This window comes from Nelumbo nucifera, chromosome 4, assembly GCF_055504915.1.
Source record: "Nelumbo nucifera cultivar China Antique chromosome 4, China Antique-T2T, whole genome shotgun sequence".
NCBI classification, from domain to species: Eukaryota; Viridiplantae; Streptophyta; class Magnoliopsida; order Proteales; family Nelumbonaceae; genus Nelumbo; species Nelumbo nucifera.
In genome coordinates this window covers 66,344,769-66,363,531 of record NC_142652.1, presented here as the reverse complement: position 1 = coordinate 66,363,531, position 18,763 = coordinate 66,344,769, and the positions used below count along the sequence as shown (strand labels likewise).

General features: G+C 35.1%; 1 protein-coding gene across 6 annotated transcripts; it reads left to right on the top strand.

Moving 5' to 3' along the window:
• Positions 1-1,631: 1,631 nt before the first annotated feature.
• Positions 1,632-18,546, top strand: LOC104613532 (1,4-dihydroxy-2-naphthoyl-CoA thioesterase 1-like). 6 transcript variants are annotated; one of them, XM_010242498.3, is made up of 4 exons: positions 1,669-2,118; positions 2,300-2,491; positions 9,675-9,851; positions 17,146-17,287. In XM_010242498.3, exons 1-3 carry the CDS (start codon positions 1,960-1,962, stop codon positions 9,828-9,830), a joined length of 507 nt encoding a protein of 168 aa, XP_010240800.1. In that variant the 5' UTR covers positions 1,669-1,959; the 3' UTR covers positions 9,831-9,851; positions 17,146-17,287. The 6 variants fall into 6 exon arrangements, with proteins under 6 accessions (XP_010279676.1, XP_010240800.1, XP_010279678.1 ...); XM_010281376.2 differs by lacking the exon at positions 17,146-17,287 and adding an exon at positions 18,343-18,546 and having other exon boundaries at positions 1,671-2,118; XM_088903339.1 differs by lacking the exon at positions 17,146-17,287 and adding an exon at positions 10,617-11,858 and having other exon boundaries at positions 1,671-2,118.
• The last annotated feature ends 217 nt before the right edge of the window (positions 18,547-18,763 follow it).

Below are 18,763 nucleotides of genomic sequence, written 5' to 3'. Positions count from 1 at the left end.
TTAGGGCTGTTCACGGGTCGGGTTAGGTCGGTTTACTAGGGTTTTCCCAACTGACCCGACCTGGTCGGGTTACCTAAGGTGGAAATCGAAACTGACCCACTGATAGGCAAAACAGACCTGGTCGGTTTGAGTCGGGTTGGGTTGGTTTTGATTTTGCTCTGTACAAAAAGGACAGAGAAGCCTAGAACTATAAGGAAATTTATTTGAGAAGATAGGAGAGTTGGGAGAGCCAAGTTCAAAAATCAAATGATGTCTTGAGTTGAGGACTTGAGGGGGGCAGACCAATTTAGAGAATAGAAGAGAAGACAAAAGTTATCAATAAAATAGAAAGTCAAATTGTTTTATAGAAAGAAGGCTGAAATATTTATATTTCAAGAAACTTTTTAAATTCTAATCTAGGTAAAAAATGACACCTAATTCTAATTGTAATTGCCTAATGGATTGCCTATTTGGTGTAAAAGACTATACAAGCTAGGATAGATACAATTTAGGTAAAAGAGGACACCTAATTCTAATAGAAGACAAAAGTTATCAATAAAAGTTATCAATAAAATAGAAAGTCAAACTGTTTTATAGAAAGAAGACTGAAATATTTATATTTCAAAAAATTTTCTAAATTCTAATCTAAGTAAAAAATGACACCTAATTCTATTTGTAATTGCCTAATGGATTGCCTATTAGATATAAAAGACTATAGAAACTAGGATAAATACAATTTAGTTAAGTAGGAATTAGAAGACTAGTTAAGTAGGAACTACCGAACTAGAAGAATAATTGGTTCGGTTCGATTTCGGTTTTCACACAAGAAAACCGAAACCGACCCAATATATCGATTTATGAATTTACCCAACCCAAAACCGACCGGTGCTGTTGAAAACCCAACCGACTCGGGTTGGGTCGGTCCGGATTGGTCGGGTTGGGCCTTCTTATGAACAGCCCTACCAACCATATTTTAGTGAGGCCATTTAGATGGTTATGAGAACATCTAAGATCGTATGGAGCTGGTTATCATCCTAGATCGGTAATGCCATTTAGCAATTGATTTGTTTAAGAAAAAATAACCAATTTTGCATGTTCAAAATCTCAACAGTTACATTAGTTCAAGTGAAGATCACGCTTTTGAATAAGTATAAGCGAAAAACTCAACTACTGAATTCCTGGGAGCCGATTTAATGAAACGCATAAAATACGGTAGACGAGTATGGGTTTTATAGGTATTTTTGTAAAAAAGAAAAAAAAAATTGAACGAGTATAACATATGTTTCATTTTAACACTTGGCTTCAGTGTGCTGGTTTTATGGGCTCATAGTCGTTTTCCTTGTTTTTCAAGTTGGCATTTAATAGTCAAAACAAAATGTAAAGGAGGTCTAATAAAGTTGAACTTTAATTGAACAGTTCACATATGAATTCGGTTGGGCCCAATGTTTATCGAATTATATTCGGCTTGAACACTCGCGATCTTGGCTTGAATTAATTTTTTATAAAACATAAAAATATATTAGCTTTTCGAGCTTTCAAGCCAAATTCAAAACAGAGTTAGAGTTCAAATAGAATTCGAACTCAAATATAATATAATATATATATAGAGAGTGAGAAAGATTAGAATCGGTTCGGCTCGATTCAATTGCACCCCAGGAATACCTCTCTCCAGTTTCCCCAATCCCCAGATACGTATCTCGAGTGAAGGTAGAATTGGATCCAGGTCTGAATTTATCAACCAAACTAGTCAGCATTGAGGGGCCATTGAACTAGGGATGAACTCTCTTACCAGCAGGTTATCAAAACCACTTTTTAACCCTACGAGGATTTACCGTAATAAAAATTGCCCGTCCACCTACCAGGCTTCAATATTTAATTAATCCACCAACAACGCAACAATACAAAAAAGATTGGTTGGCGAATTAGCCTTTAGCCTTTAGGCACAAATACCCCATCTCGTCGAACTCGGATCAGAATTAGATGGCTGAGAGTGAGAGACAGAGAATGATCAGTTCTTCGGAGATATCCTCAAAGACAGCGTCTCTGGATCCAGCGCTTCATGCTTTTGGATTTCAGATGGATGAAATATCGCCCAAGAGGTTGACTGGCCGTCTACAGGTGACCGAGAAGTGTTGTCAGGTGATGATACGATACGAGGCCTAGTTTTACATCTCTACGTCTCTGTTTTCTCAGGGCTACTCTCTCTTCGCCCCTTTCTTTTCTTTCTTTTTTCACCGATGAATTGAATTGATGAAAACTCTACGTATGCCATCTTGTCTACGTACGACTCTGATGGATGATTGAATTATTATTCCAACAGAGATTCAAGGTGTTGCACGGCGGGATTTCAGCACTGATCGCGGAGTCTCTGGCGAGCATGGGAGCACACATGGCATCGGGATTCAAGAGGATCGCCGGAATTCAGCTGAGCATCAATCATATAAGGAGTGCTAACCTCGGCGACCTTGTCATGGCGGAGGCCAGGCCCATCAACGCCGGAAACACTATCCAGGTAAGATCAAGAACACACATCCCTCACCTTTTCATGTTGATTGAGTGAGATAGCTAGAGAGATGTTCTATGTCGACGGCATATTCTTGAGAAGGAGAATTCATGATTTCATATTGAAATTTTTAGTCAACAGGTGGGGGGGAGGGGGACTAGTGAGGGGAAAATAAGAAATTCTTTACAACCAAGAGTTTTGGCGTGGATGCTTCTCCTAGAGAGCTCCTCATTTACACCAACCTCTCATAGTCAAAACACTTTGCAGCCATGAACTCCCTGTCAATGACAACTGTAGGAAATGTGTAGGAAATGTTCTCCACGTGCGAGAACCGTCTTCACACCACATTCACGAGTTCACATCAGCGCGCGCCCCATAAAACTTCCCAACCATGTATTCGGAATATCTCAAAGTAATTAGTACAGGAGATATTTACAATTATTTGCAGCTGTGCATTGAGAATATTTCTTATGACCGGATAACTAGCTCCAAAAGATTATGAATACGACGGTGTGAGGGTGGCTTTGTGACGACAGAACCAGGTTCCTTTGGAGCATTTTAAAGGACTTGGCACGTCAGTGGTTTAAAATAGTATTTGCCAACTCAGGGACGCGTTTAGTGGATACGTATGGTGCGTAACAAATTAATAACCCAGTACTTCATTTATATTTTTAAGCATATTATTTGGGACCCGTGACCGAGTCCGTGAATTTTCGTGCGGCCTTTCCGTTGTTTATTGGCACGCATACCGATTTTTGGCTCGTGAAAAATCTGACTGTCAAAAGTTAGAGCACTGAAATGACACAAAAGCCATTTTGGGCTGATTTCAAGAAAAAGCCACTTTTGCATCTTTCGTATTTTATTTTTACGTAGAAAAATTCAGAAAGATGCATAGAAAGACATGCATCTATCAAATGTGTTTCAGATCTTCGTGCAAAAATTCAATGCATCTTTTAATTGTCAGAACTATCATAAGATTTTTTCAAAAAGACGTACCAAAAGAGTTCTTTGTCAAGCAAAGCGCCAAAGGAGCTTTGACATATTTAATTAAGTTCGGTCAATCCAAGTCTAACCTATGCATTACTTTTAGGTCGGATGGGCTTTGTTATTTTATTAATTATTTTTAAATTTTTATTTTAAAGTGAAATGAATCTAAAACTACCTTTATTTGTATTAATTTTATTTTCATATTTAAATGATATATATATATATATATATATAGATAGATAGATATATGCCAACTTCTTTCCAATACATGAGATTGCATGATACTCCAAATCCATTAAGGCCTCGTTTGATTCTTGTATTCTATTAGAGGGAAAGTCCGTCAATGGAATTCACAATCCCATTGACCGACTCTCCCATGTTCTTTTTGAGGATTTGGGTGAGATCCACAATAAAGATGTTTTTCCCAAGTATCACTTATCCGAGAAAGTGTTACCCTTCTCTAACTTGGGAAATTTGAGTTTCCCAAGTAGAGGGTAAATTTTCAAAATATCCAATAAAACAAATATAATCCAAAAAACATGAACTTGAGCCCAAGGGTAAAAATGACAAAAGATGGAAAAAATTAACCACTTACACAAGGAAGGTGAGTGAGACCAAAGAATATGGGAAAGTTAAAAAGCTTCATTTCTAGATAAGTTTAACAAAAAGGAATATGGGTAAATGTACCTAGGGGTGAGCAAGTGTCGGTTTGGTTCGGTTCCATGGCAGAACTTGGAACCTACCTTGTAGGGGTCGTTTCTAAGTTTTTGGAACTAGAACCTACCCTGTGAAGGTCGATTAGGGTTGGTTCTAGCCTTGGTTCTGGGGCCGGTTTCAGGGTCTGCCCGTGGAACATGTTCTTTCTTTTATTCACCCTCTTTAGAAAAAAGCTTGTTCTTTAAAAACTTGATTGTTAATAAATATAATATATAGTTTATAAATTATATTATCTTTATTGATTAAATTGAGTAACTTAGTATGTAGATCATCATTGTATGGTTTAAAACTTATAATTTAAATTTAGATGTTGTAAATATTACCTTTTACATTACTTATTGTACACATTATAGTATTAAAATGAAAACAATGATCAAATAATTTAAGTAATTCAATGGTCAAGTGATACCATGGCTTTTTTAACCATTAATGCTTGGGTTCAAATCTTTACATTCACAAAAGTGTTTTGGAGTTTATTTCAAGGCAAATTCAGTTCCAAGGCAAGTTCCACCAAGGCCAATCAATGTCAATTCATCGGATCGGTTTGGGTAGGGTAAACCCCTAGACCCAAGAACTTGCCTGGGTGGGGATTGGTTCCAAAAACTTGGAACCAAACCCTACCCTATAACACATTGGATAGGGTCGGTTGAAGTCACACAAAGAGAGTTTTTATAGCTTTTAGTCCCCAAACCCCTTTTGGCCGTCATGGTACACCATTCTCGTTATATTCACAACCATTGTACCCTCATTTCGTGACATCCATCCCTATACTTATTATTCATGGTTTGGAGACTTCTTGCTTGGGGGCTTTTTTATTCTCCAATGGCGGTTTAGTTTTTAATAATTTCCACCGTTGACCTTCTCTTGCCATATTTTTTTTTAATAATTTAATGACATTCATCCAACCACTGTACACTCATTGATGATCTTCAATTGTGGTTTAATTTTTAAATATTTTATTTTATTAAATTTTTATATGTAGATATTCAAATTTTACAATGTAAATAATATTTTTAAAATATTTAAAATATTACATTTAGGGATGAGGTGGACTGGTAGGGGTATCAATCGACCGGTTTTGTTTTGGATCCAATCCGATCCAAATCTTATCAAATCGGATTTGGATGGTCCATTATAATTATTGGATTGGGCCAATCCAAAATAAATTGGTCCATATTCTTTTTGGTTTGTATTTGACCCAAACCAAATTTCCAATAGTCCGATCATGAGGCCAAACCCTTGTCCAATTTAAAACCAATCAAAACTGAAAATAGCATAAAATCACTTTTACGAAAATACTTTTATGAGAACACTTTTATGAAAACATTTTTATAAAAGCACTTTTATAAAAGTACTTTTAAGAAAAATATTTTTACGAAAATACTTTTATAAAAATACTTCTACAAAATCATTTTTACAAAAGTACTTTTGTGAAACCACTTTTACAGAAGTACTTTTATGAAAGAAATGGGTGCTCACGGTTCGGTTACTGTGGGGTATTTTTTTGGACCAAACTGGTAGTACCGGTTTTAAAAAACCGGTAACCGAAACCAATTGATTAACTGTTAGTTCGGTTTGTCGGCTTTTCAATTTTTTAGTTTTAAAAATACATATTATAAAAATATATAAATATATAATAAAAAATTATAAATGTATAAAATATTATGTTTTAAATAATAAATAATAAATAATATATTATAAATATAAATATATATATTTATATATTATACATATTTATTAATTTATAATATATAAAATATAAAATATATACAATATACATAAATATATATATATATATATATATATAATATATATAGAAATATATGTATATCGGTTGGTTCGGTTAACCGTCGATTTTTTATATTGGTTAACCGAAACTAAACCGACCGGTTCGGTTAACCAACTTTTTGGTTCGACTTCAGTCGGTTTTTTCGGTCAATTTGATTTTTCGGTCTTTTTGCTCATCCCTAATGAAAGAACTTTTACTGAAGTACTTTTACAAAAGCACTTTTATAAAAGTACTTTTACACGAAAGCACTTTTATGAAATCACTTTTACAAAAGAGCTTTTATGGAAGTACTTTTATGAAAGCACTTTTATGAAATCACTTTTACAAAAGAACTTTTATGGAAGTACTTTTATGAAAGCACTTTTACAAAAGTACTTTTATAAAAGCACTTATATGAAAGCACTTTTAGAAAATCACTTTTATGAAAGAACTTTTATGAAAGCACTTTTACAAAAGTACTTTTATGAAAGTACTTTTACAAAAACACTTCTACGAAAGTACTTTTATAAAAGTACTTTCAAGTACTTTTTGAAAAGTGCTTTTACAAAAGTACTTTCATAAAAGTACTTTTACAAAAGCACTTTTATAAAAACACTTCTACGAAAGTACTTTTATAAAATCACTTCTACGAAAGTACTTTTATAGAAGTACTTTTACGAAAACACTTATGAAAGTACTTTTATAAAAGTATTTTTCGAAAAGTGCTTTTATAAAAGTACTTTTACAAAAGTGCTTTTTCAATGCGAAAAGTGCTTTTATATAATTTTTTATATTTCATTTGGTTTGTATATTTATACGTGGACTCACATTTGACTGGATTGGATTGGACCAAATCCATCCAATTGACATCTCCACGGACATGGACTTCACTCCCCATCCCCATCCCTGTCCCTATCCCTTATATCTGAATTAATCATCATCCTCGTCTCTGCCAAAATAGTCTCCATGCAGAACCCATTTGGGATGGGTAGGTAAGGTACCTAGTGGAGATGAGGAAATTGCCATCCCTGTCTTAGCTCACCTAATAGTCCCGGTCCAACCCAAAAAAAATTGACATAATATATATAAAATTATTAAATTAATTAATCATTATTGTAAATGTATAAATTGAATGGGTCAATGAGCCAATTATTCGACTGCTCGGATCAATGGGTTGTTGATTGATTCAATGGTTTTTGGCTAGGGACTGGGTCAATGAGTCAACAGGTTGATGGTTCCATTCCAGCCCTTACGAAGCAGGGCCCCTCCGCTAGTTACTGATTATGCCCATAGACATGTTGAACACCACCAAGACCCATTAGGCAAATTCGATACCATGGACAATGTATTATCAACCAAGCCTAGCTAACACCAAGCCCATGAAGCCCTAGAATTTTGTGTTAGTTTGCTTATCTGTACTCTTCACTCTCCACACATGTTTGAATATTGTCCTCAGTGATTGTGATACAAAAGCAATCAAGATATAGACATGGATAAAACATCAGGTTATTTTATTGGAGTTTACATCTGCTCCCCACATGCACACCTCAGTGTATATTGGGAGCATCTCCCAAGCCTGGGGTAGCACGTCTCCACAAGTCTCTCTTATAAATAGAAATTAAATCACTTAAAAGATTACAAAAATTGAAAGGCAGACACCCCAAATTACCTCGAGCCTCACTGGCCAATCAATCCGCAACTTGATTAGCCTCTCAAAAGACATGTTTGTAGATCACCTTTCCCTATCCGACTCTTTAGGCACAGGATCACTAGCTTTGAGTCTCCTTCAATTTATCAAAGCTTTGGGTTAAGAGGAATCACTGTTACTTCAAGAAACTGCAACAAACGAGTATTCACTGTTACTTCAATTTATCAAAACATTGGTTCCTAGAAACTGCAACAAACGAGTATTCTATGTTCAAGACATCTAAGTTAGTCCCATATTTTATCCATTCACCAAGCAATCTCCTCTTAACTTCTATTTTATCAAAAGTTTAGTAAATCACTGTTACTTCATTTTTCTTTAAAAAATATATTTTAAAACAGTAACCGGTGCACCGCATGGGTCATCGTTAGTTGGAGCCTCCGTCTTAATAGAATCTCCATACCCATAAAAAAAATAATTATTTTTGGGATTTAAATATCACTCCACCCCCCAAATAAAATTCCAGGCTCCGGTTCTAAAATTGTAAATTCCATTAACCAACTTTTCCCTCTCAAAATCCTAAAAACTAACGCCCCTAAATATTTGGTTTGAAAGAAAATATAGGGGATGGACTGATTCTGCCACTTAGAGGCTGGAGAGGGTTTGGGGTATGATCTTTTAACATGAGATTGTATATTATCAGGTACTAATTTATATAATTACAAGCAATCCTATGATATTGTTGTTTGCTAATGGCATAGGGTTTTCGCAAAAGACAAAATTTGTGTATTAAAAAACTTGAATAGCAGAACCTCCAAATGATGTTATTAAAAAGTAAAAACAGACTCTTTTTTTGGTAAAAAGTAAAAAGAGACTTTTGACAATATCCCTGATACCCCCTCCGTTTATTTATTGGCTCTTTGTCCTCATCCCATGTGGTAGGCAAAATGTATCAACTACCAACTTACCAAAAGCCATTATATTTTTCACAATTAAAAAAATATAGCTATCTCCTATTTTTTGAATGGCTTTTTTGGTTAGAGGAATCAATATTTCTATATCATTTCCTCATCAGCAGGAATCAATACTCTTTAGGTATTGATTAGAGGAATCAACTTCTTCAACAACATGTGATTCTCACAATATTATTTGATTGCACGTTATTAGCATGAACATGTCCTACCATACCAAAAATGAAAGGGTGTAGTCAAGCCGGGCCTGGGCTTAGGCTATTACGCTTATCGCAGGTGCTAAGCGCAGAAGGAGCCCACCCCGGCCCATGATAACCCTTATTAAAAGTATTTTTATCATTTTTCTCTTTACTAACAAGGGCACAAGTGCAAATAACCCAGTAAAAGTAATGGGGATAAATATATACAAATAGTGTTGCATGTTGCATACCAAACATGGTTTAGAGTATTAATATGTATTTTACAATATACTAAGGTCTCGTTTGGTTTGTGGGAATAGGGGTCTGGAATCTGAATCAGAATGGGCTATTCTGATTCTAACTGTTTGGTTGGGCGGAATTAAAATCCCATTCACATTTATGGTCGAATAACATTTCCACGTTTGAGGGAATGGCCATTCTATCCCCCTTCCTTGGGAATGAAATCCCATTCCTATTGATTCTAATTTTTATGTCCAATTCTGATTTTGATTCTAACTGTGAACTAAATGGACCCTTATTATAAGAAATTAGAGATGCATGTTAGTTTCAAATACTAATAGATTCTATAAATTAATGATGGAAGGGGATGTTTTGATTGATAGTTTCAACTGTTCAAGTACTGTGCATTTACAAATATTTATATCACCAATTAAATCAAGATTTCAATAATCAAAAGATATCACATGATATACTTAATTTTCATGGTGCAGATCATGCACCTTTGTCTTAATTGCAAGTTAAATTAATTGTAGAATATCGGTGGTTTGTAATGGCATTGATAATAGCTGGTCATAATACCGAGTTCAGTATTAAATGTATCGATACTTTAAATTATAAAAAGAGAGAAAAAAAAAGAGTATTTTGTGTATTTGACATTCTGCTTTTGTCTTTTGTTTTTGAGAAGGTGTGGGAAGTGAAACTTTGGAAGCTCAATCATACAAGTCCCTCGAGTGACAGAGCCTTGATATCATCATCTAGGGTTACCTTTTTATCTAACATGCCCGTCCCAGAGAATGCAATACATGCAGCTGACCCTCTTAAGAAGTATGCAAGGTTATGACATAATTCGCATTACATGCAGGTATATAGGCATTCACATTTTAATCCCATCTTCATTCTCAATATTCTTTTAGGCAGTGTTTGGTTTGAAGGAAAAAGTAGGGAAAGGAAGGGAAAGGTAGGAAAACCTTTACAAACCTTCATTTCCCTACCTTATCCTATTATGAGTCACACAACAAATTAAATGAAGTGACCCAAATGATTAATCAATATGATCCCCACAATATACAAAATATAATCTTTTGTACTCTATATACTTCTTCCAAACTAAGCCTTAACCTCAAACTTTACTCTAGACATGGGCGATCATCTTTAAATTTTATTAACCATTATCAAAGGAAAGAAAAATATATAGTAGGGGATGTTGGATTTTAATCTCATTTGAGATTAAATTTAATGGGGTTTGATTTATCAATTACATGAAAAACGCACCTGCACACGTCTTAAAAAATAGTTCTCTTATTAACCGGTTTTTAAGTTGTCCTACATTGGAAAATTACAAGACTTGTTTTGAGTTTTAAATAATAGTTTATTTACACTCCTTAGAAATAAAGAGGAGTATGGGGGCTTGTTATTGTGCAATGCGCGCACTCGTATGTGACTGTTCAAGGAGCATTTTCTGAACTAGTACTTCCTTTGCTCCATGACTCTTCAAAAATTATTTAAGGAGCATGAATCAAGCAATTGTACATACAAGTTTCGAAAATCACTTTTGTCTCTCTCTGTCCAATCTGCTACTGTCTCACAGAAGTTTTTTTCAAAGTCTCTTCAACTTTGTTGGTTGCAGATTCTCGCACAAGGCTCTGTTGTATCCTAGGAACAGATTTGCCAATTACCCAACAACAAACTTAGTGAAACTTAATGGGGGCAAATAACGTTCTAAAAATAGTGTCTTCAGACACACCTCAGAGCTTCTCCTCCAAGTTTCAATGACACCAATTCCCAACAGGGGAGGATTAATCTTGCTGAAGGCAAACCAAAACAATCTGCTTGGATTAATCTTCGGGTTTGCTGAAGGCAAACCAAAACGATCGACATTGGCATTTGCATGAGAGTCAGCCGGTTTGTTAGCTTTCTCTGAACGTGTGAGAAAAACTTACATTCAAACCACTGCATAGCTCTCTAAATTTTAAGCAAACAGTAGTGGATGATCGAAGAAGAGTTACATTTTCCATTCATTAACATCAACACACACACAAATTTTAGTATCACTTTCAATAACGATATTATGAAACTGAAGTTGCACACAAAGCGAGATACCATCATAAACAGCTGAGAATTCGGCTTGGATGGTATTCCATGGTAATTTGAGAAAGCTGTTAAGAAAATCCCCACGAGAATTTCTAATGATTTCTCATATATAGCCGGAGGATACTATATTTAACCCAATTGATATCCAAATTCCTTTTCGTCTGTGGTGGAAATTTTCTATGAATAGTCTGAGTTTGTATGAGATCGAGGCCCCTTCAATGTGTTGGATTAATCTGCATGTTTGCTTTGAATGATTTGGAAAAATCAAAAAGATTTTGTTTTAATTAATAGTACTTACTCTTATCCATGTTTGGTTATATCGTATGTTAACAGCTATATGCTATATTTTCCCTCAGCCACAAGCAACCTCATCCAAATCAATCCGAATGCTGGACAAGTTGGGGTGGTATTCTTTTCGTCTCCATCTAACTTGTGGGTTGGTTAAAGGCAAATGTAGACGTCAATTTATTAAGCTTGTGCCCGCTTCTTTTGGTTTTGTGGTTGGTGATCATGGATTATAGTGGTAATTTTATTAATTATAGAAAAATATGACAGTTGTGAAGCATCCTCCCCTCAACATGCTGAACTAAAGTCCATTAAAGAATGTGTTCTGGCTCTTTCAAGCTGGAATTTTGACTGTGTATTTATTGAGAGCCATTCTGCTTGTAATTTCTTTCCTTTATGTACCTTTACTGGGAGCTTCTATTGGACTCACAATGTAAGTAACCAGAGTTCCACTAATAGGTATTATCTATATATATATTCAATCTTTTCTTCATTGAGATGATGTGTTGTATATATAGTTGTACAAGATATGGATAAGTACAATGAATAACTATATAAGATAGAAACCTTTTTCTAAAATCCTATATACATAATAAACCTTATAAAATCCACCTTACCAACCACACCCATTGTTAAAGTATAACCTAATCAATGGTTGAAAAATAAGACACAATCCCAATAATTTTTACCCTTGAAATGTTTTGCATGTATCTCCACCTAATTCCAAATATTGCAAATATCCATTAGTCTTGAGAAACACTACAGTTGTATAAAACTTGAATCACTTGATCCTGATTTCACCCAATTCAAACATGTGGTAAATGCGCTTGTGTAGTTACACTTGAGTTAACAATCCTAGTTAACTCCAAAGGGGACCCTCAATCCTTCCTTTCTCTTAACAAGATGTTTTTTTTTTTCTCACCATCGTCTACACCTTAAAAACATATAAAACTTATCTTTGCTTCAATTGCAGAAGAAACTCTCCACATGACCACACTATCTTATGCATCATGTTTCTAGCAACCAATCATTGTACTCCCCATCATGTCTTGAAAATCATTGTACTCCAAACCAAATTATACAATCCCTTCCGCATTTTCCCTTCATCAAGACCATACCACTGTGTGTGGTTTTTATGATGCCACCTGTAACAAAGGCCTTGCAGTCCTTGAAATCCAATTGATCAAATGATATTAGACTCTTACACATTTTTGGAACATATGTCACATCACCCTAGGAACCAATACTCCATCAAACATTTTGATTTTTACCATCCCAATACCAAATGATATCACAAGTACACCCATCACCCAAGAAGACAATAGCCATCTTCCTTTCTTAGAATAGCTCAAAATATTCTCTCCTTGGACAAGCTTGCATATAATATCTAAAACCTGAAACCCACTTATTTGGAAAAGAATGCACATACCTTTGCAGATAGGGGGGGAGCTAGGGGGACCGAAGTGAGCTATGGCCCCCTTATGGCCCAAAAATCCCCACTTTTACATGCATACTTTCCCCCTCCCCCACTCTCCACCCTAATGGTTTCCCTTCCAATGGCCCATCCATATTTATTCTCCCCCCCCCAATTCACCTTAGGTTTTGGCCCCCCTCATAAAAAATTTCTGGATTTGCCCCTATTTGCAACTATGTGAAGATGCTCTAATGGCGGCTAATACTTTTCGACATTCATTTGCAATTGTAATTGTTGAATCATGTGCTCTAGAATAGATCAGGATTGGAGTGAAATCTCCACCCTTCACTCAATTTATGGAGCCAGCAATTTTTTTTAGATTAGGAGATTCAAAAAGCTTGTAAGCCATTCCGTTTTTTTTTTTTTTTTTTTTTTTTTTTTTTATAGCTAAATGTTCTTATGGTCAACCTTCAGCTCCTTAAATGAATTTGTTGATTTGTTGTTCCTTGATTATTTTCTTCTCCAAAAAGAGGTGATCATTTCGGCGATTGATTACACTCACCTTCTGTTTAGATTTCAATACGAAGATGATTTTTTAAAAGTCTGGCTGAAAGAAGTGATTTATCTTAAGGGGTTCTTTATAATTCTTCAAATGGACTCCCTTCTTTAATCCAAATGAGGATCCAGTTATCTTGCCTATATGGACTAAACTTCTAGAGCTTCTAGTGTGCCTATTTGGTCAAGAGTTTATTCGTTCCATTGCTGGTAATGTGGGGAAGATATTAAAGGTTCATGTGGCCATGCTTCAATGTACAATGATGATGTACCATATTAAAGGTAATGTGGGGAAGATATTAGCATTCCAATTAATTAAGCGTCTTTGTACCATATCTCTTTCTTGTTTCTTGTTTTGATTTTGATATAAACCTAATGTTATCATGATGTGTCATTTGGAAGATAGATATATAGCGTATTGGTTCTTGCTCCGAAAAAAGAGAGAGAGGGAGAGAGAGTCAATGCATTGATAATCTTCACTGCTTGATTTATGTATAAAGTTATTCTTTGTTTTTCTATCTTTATTTTATTGTTTTACTTGCTTTTCCTCATGACATGATGAAATTGAAACGGATATCCATATGGTTTGCCATTTGGGCCTTTGTTTGATGGCAATTATTCTCTAAATTTCAATGTGGTTCTAGTCATGACTAGCTTTTGTTTGGATGACAATGCATCAGAAATACAGAATGTATCAACATAGTGTTTTCTTCCTCCTCTCTATCTTCCTTGATCATATTTGTTTTCCCACAAAACAAATATGAAAAAGGCATTTTTCCTACTATTTTTCTTTGTATAACCAAACAATGAAAAGTTAATAAGAAAGAAGTTCTTCACCTAAGATACCACAAAGGGTGGAGCATACTAAGTGGAGAACTATAAGAACCTTGAATAAATATGGTTGGGTGGATAATTTACTTGTGTAGTAAGCCAACCTTTGGTAGTTGAGAACATTGAAGGGGTGGAGAGTGATAAATCAATACCAGTGAGAGAGGCTTTACATCAGGCCTTTTAGGCTCCTTCGAATGTGGAGGAAGCATTGGTTGAGTTTATTTCTAATGATAAATCAATCTCTAATGTTTGTAATAGGCCACGATTAGTAGTTTTTTTTTTTTTTTTAATTTGTATCTACGGTGCCAAATTCAAGTGAAGGTGTGCAATCATTAAAAAACTTTCATGAAAGTCTAGATGAGCATGTCAAGGGAACAGTAGAACGTCTTCATGAATGTCATGATTTGGAGATTGAGTCAATGTAAACAACAAAGATGAGATGGAAGTAAAAGACATTCCAGTCAAAGTAAAGCACTGTTTTTTGAGAAAATGGTGTCTTTTTCTTGTTTGGAAACATTACTGCCAAGTAGGATGTTTAATGGGGCAACAACAAAACCTTCTATTTGGTACCTACCGGTGCTCCTTATCTATTTTCAGCACTGGTACCCATTATCCAGTGCTTCAACTATGTATATATTATCTTACATCTAATGGTAGAAAAAAACACCTATTTCATCTTATGGTCCCAATTGTTGAATAGACTAGAAAAAGAAAATAAATTTAGGAAATAATGAGGAAAATGGCAAAAATTCTGAAAATTACATGGAAAAAACAGAAAAAAATCCATACATTAATATAGAAAAATTCTCGACAACTGGAAAAATATAGAACAAAGTATGGAAATTAAAAAATTGAATGAAATTGCATGGGAAAAACAGAAGAAAATTACAAATTCTTGTTGTGGATTCGATTAAAATGATTCCTAATATAGTTCCACCCTATGTTATTGAAACTTGATGTAGGTTTATTCCCGTCTATCACCATCTTAACCATCAGCTTGATGAATGTCTCTTCTTCCGCATCAGTCCATGTTGTGGATTGGTCGATTATCCTACAATCATCATTAGCTGACGTATTTGCATCCATCATGCTTGTCACATGTTTGTGCATTAGAACCTTGAGTGTTTATCTACAGATGAGACTTGAGACAAGTATACAAATATCTTGTTTTTCCTACCTGTTGGTTCAATCCTACCTATTGAATCTTGGTGCAAGTTTATTGGTGCTAAAGATGGGAAGAGTTTAATTATTTTAAATTTATATAACAACTAAGATATTGAATAGAAATAGAGAATTACTATATACGGTAGAAATGATCTCAAATACAAATAGAGAAATGGTGGCACACAAACAAGAAATAACCACCCTTCTTTCAACAAGTCTTATATGGTAAGCTTTGTATGCAAGGGATATTATAATCCAATTGACGAAGTCTTATATGGTAAGCTTTGTATAGGTTACACTTGTTCTTTTGTTCATAAAACTCAAGCTCTTGTAGCTTTTCCTTCTTTGAACAAGTTGAAATTACACGTTCTTTAGTTCATTCTAAAACTATTTCATTTTTTTTACATTTTATTTGAGCAAGTTGAGTGGTTGAACCAAATAGTTGAACTGTTCAACCAATGACCAAGTCACTTATTTAAAATTAAAAACAATTCTTTACCTAGTACAAGTCCAACAACATGTACTGAACCCTTAAAGTTTTGACTTGGGTCATAGCAGTACTAATTGAAACTAAGTTTTAAATCCTTGTCAATGTGCAAACTAGAATCCATGTATCTAAGACCATTTAAGTACATATTTTGCATCAAATATGAAGAAACTGCTAGGGGTTGTTATTTCAAATGGGTTAGGGTGTGGCTAGTTTCAATTATTTTGAGGATAAAAGTCTTAATGGAGGATACAGGTACTCAACTAATCTACAAACAAGGAAACTCTTCTCATGAAAGAAAGGACAAGTGGATGATGGTCATTGGGTATACATTATACTGCAATGACCACAATTTTGGGGTCATAGCAAATCCAGACTCGTTGGAGTGGTTTGGTGGCCTGGATTAACAGCTACACTAATACATTCATTAGTTTAGGAATTTGGATTGTCTCAAATGATGTGTTGATTAATACCTTAACTTCACTTTGACCAACGGATCTTGTCATGGTTGCTGCCACTTGCTGCCATCTAAGGTCCTTGGCTGTATCAATCATGCCATATATGAAGCCCAAGGTTTTAAGTGGAATAGAAGACACAAGGAATATTAGTAGATCCACCAGATAGAGTAGAAGTAACATGGTATTAAATGTTAAGTTTTTAGCATCTATAAGACTTAAACATATCTTAAATTTCTAGAATTTGATTTAAACATACCTTGATGTTTTAAGTGGACTAAAAAAATGGTGTATCGATACACCTCTGAATAACAATCTTCTTGGGATTATTTACTATAATGGCATTATTTATATTGTTTAACAGCAATAGGCCTAAAACTACTATGTTATATGGTCCTCATCTTATGTTTAACCATTATAACATTTTAATACTTTTTTTTATTAAAATTACCTATGTTCTAGTAATATTTAGTTACATTTTGTAAAATAGTAAAAACCATTTGAAATATAAACTTTATTAGCAGGGGTGGACGGGTTTCCCACTTATTAAATCCATTTTTATTATTTAATTAATAAAAACCTGCATTTCAGTGGAATTGATCAAACAAGTTCTTTGATTCAGGTTTACAATGCTATTTGCATTTGCATATTGTAAACTAGCTATATCAATCATCTTAGGCTTGATTTACTTCTTAAAATTCTTTTTAAGAACCTGTTGGCCTAGCTCAGAATCTTCCAGTTCTGAAATCATGTTTAGTTCTGATGGATATGATTTCTATTTTTCTATGATGTCCTTTAAAATGCCTTCTATTACATTAAGAACTATGCCCTATCATAGGGCAATCCTTGTTTAATTCCACTTTAATGTTGTCAGATTCTAAAATGGACAAGAGTGTTGGAGGGAAGAAACCCAAGTCATCAGGGGATGAGGGACCTTCTCTGAGTGAATTGAGTGGCTATAATCCCAAAAGGCAGGAGTTCGATCCTAAATATGACAGTGATGCTGAGCAATGATAATTCTGTATTTTGATGGCTTAAGGGCATCATTTTAGGGGTATTTTAAACCTTGGACAGATTAATCTGTACCATTTTTCCAGTTAAATTCAATATTGTGACCTCTGAGTGTTCTTGTGCAAATTCTAAGTAAAAACTAGGAAATTTACAGAATTTTCTATAGATTTAGGGAAGCTAGTGAGAATTCTAGCTAAGAGAGGGGCTGTTTCTATGAAAAAACTAAGCACATGAGGGTGCCTTCTATCGCTAAACCCAAAAAGGCACCCCTCCTACTATATTAGCATACTCCCCTCTCCTTAACAAACCCTACGGTGCCTCCCCACTCATTCTTTTCACCTCTAACAAGCCCTAGCCGCCCCTAACTACTAAATCTTCACCTTCCACTCCTCCCTAACATCTAATCTCAACCATCCAAGCCTTAGCAACCTCTCATACCCTTAGATCTTCACCTTGTAATCTCCACCCTCCATTCTAGGGCGCCATCTCTTTAGCATTCTAACCCTAGGGCGTCACCTAACTCATAATCCCCACCATTCAGCCTTTAGCCACTAGATCTCAACCCTCTATTTCAGTCTCTATCTCAGCCACTCACCTTAGGGCGCCACCCACTCCTTTTAATCTCCACCTTTCATCCCTAGGCACCCAAATCTCCACCGTTCAATCCTAGGAGATTAAATCCTAGCCCTTCATACTTATAAGCGCCCATTTTCTGCATAAACCCACTACCCGTCCCTCTCTTTCTCTCTAATCCCAGTTTTGTCCACCCTTCTTTATAAAAAGGACCCCAAGGGTCTTGGAGAAAGGGTTGGTTAGCCTAGTTCACAAGGCCAAGGCTTCTTGAGGGGTTCAAGGGTTACAAGAAGGACGCCCAGTTCTTGTCAGGAGGGGTTCCTACAAGCAGTTCGTCCAACCTGCAACTACCGCCATTGGAGCTGATCCACCATTTTTATTTTTTTTTAGTTTCTTTCTTTTTGTTATTCAGTTTTTCTAACAATTTAATTTCTGTAATTTTTTATTTTGGTTTGATTTAATTTATGTTTTTCTTTGTCCTTTGTAGATCTGAATTCACCCAATTCAAGGCTAAGGTGTCTTGAGGGGTTCGAGGGCTAAACGGAGGAGGAACGGCTTGCAGTTTGTCTTCCTGGAAAGCTACCGCCATTGGATACGAATTTCAGCATATTTTTATTTATTTTCTTGTTAATTTCAGTTTTATTTAATTTCTTATATTTTTTCAATTCTGAATATTTAATTTCAGCTTTAATAAATTTTATCTTATTTTCTGCAAATCCCAAATTTGTTTTCTTTTTCTTATTTGTCCGGAACAAAACAATAATTTTTAACCTTGCTTCCCTGATGATTCGACCCCTTCCTCACCACTGAACTATATTCTTTATTTAGTTTTGAGGATTGGAAAAATATAAATTATTAAACTAGTGTCCCGAGTGTTTGACGATGCTTCCCGGGTGCACCAAGCAATC

What these genes read in the sequence shown, in the direction of transcription:
- LOC104613532 (XM_010281374.2), top strand. Translation starts at nt 1,960, where the DNA reads ATGGCTGAGAGTGAGAGACAGAGAATGATCAGTTCTTCGGAGATATCC. An exon ending in TGACCGAGAAGTGTTGTCAG is followed by an intron (nt 2,119 to 2,299) that starts GTGATGATACGA and finishes TTATTCCAACAG; the next exon opens with AGATTCAAGGTGTTGCACGG. An exon ending in ACGCCGGAAACACTATCCAG is followed by an intron (nt 2,492 to 11,436) that starts GTAAGATCAAGA and finishes ATTTTCCCTCAG; the next exon opens with CCACAAGCAACCTCATCCAA.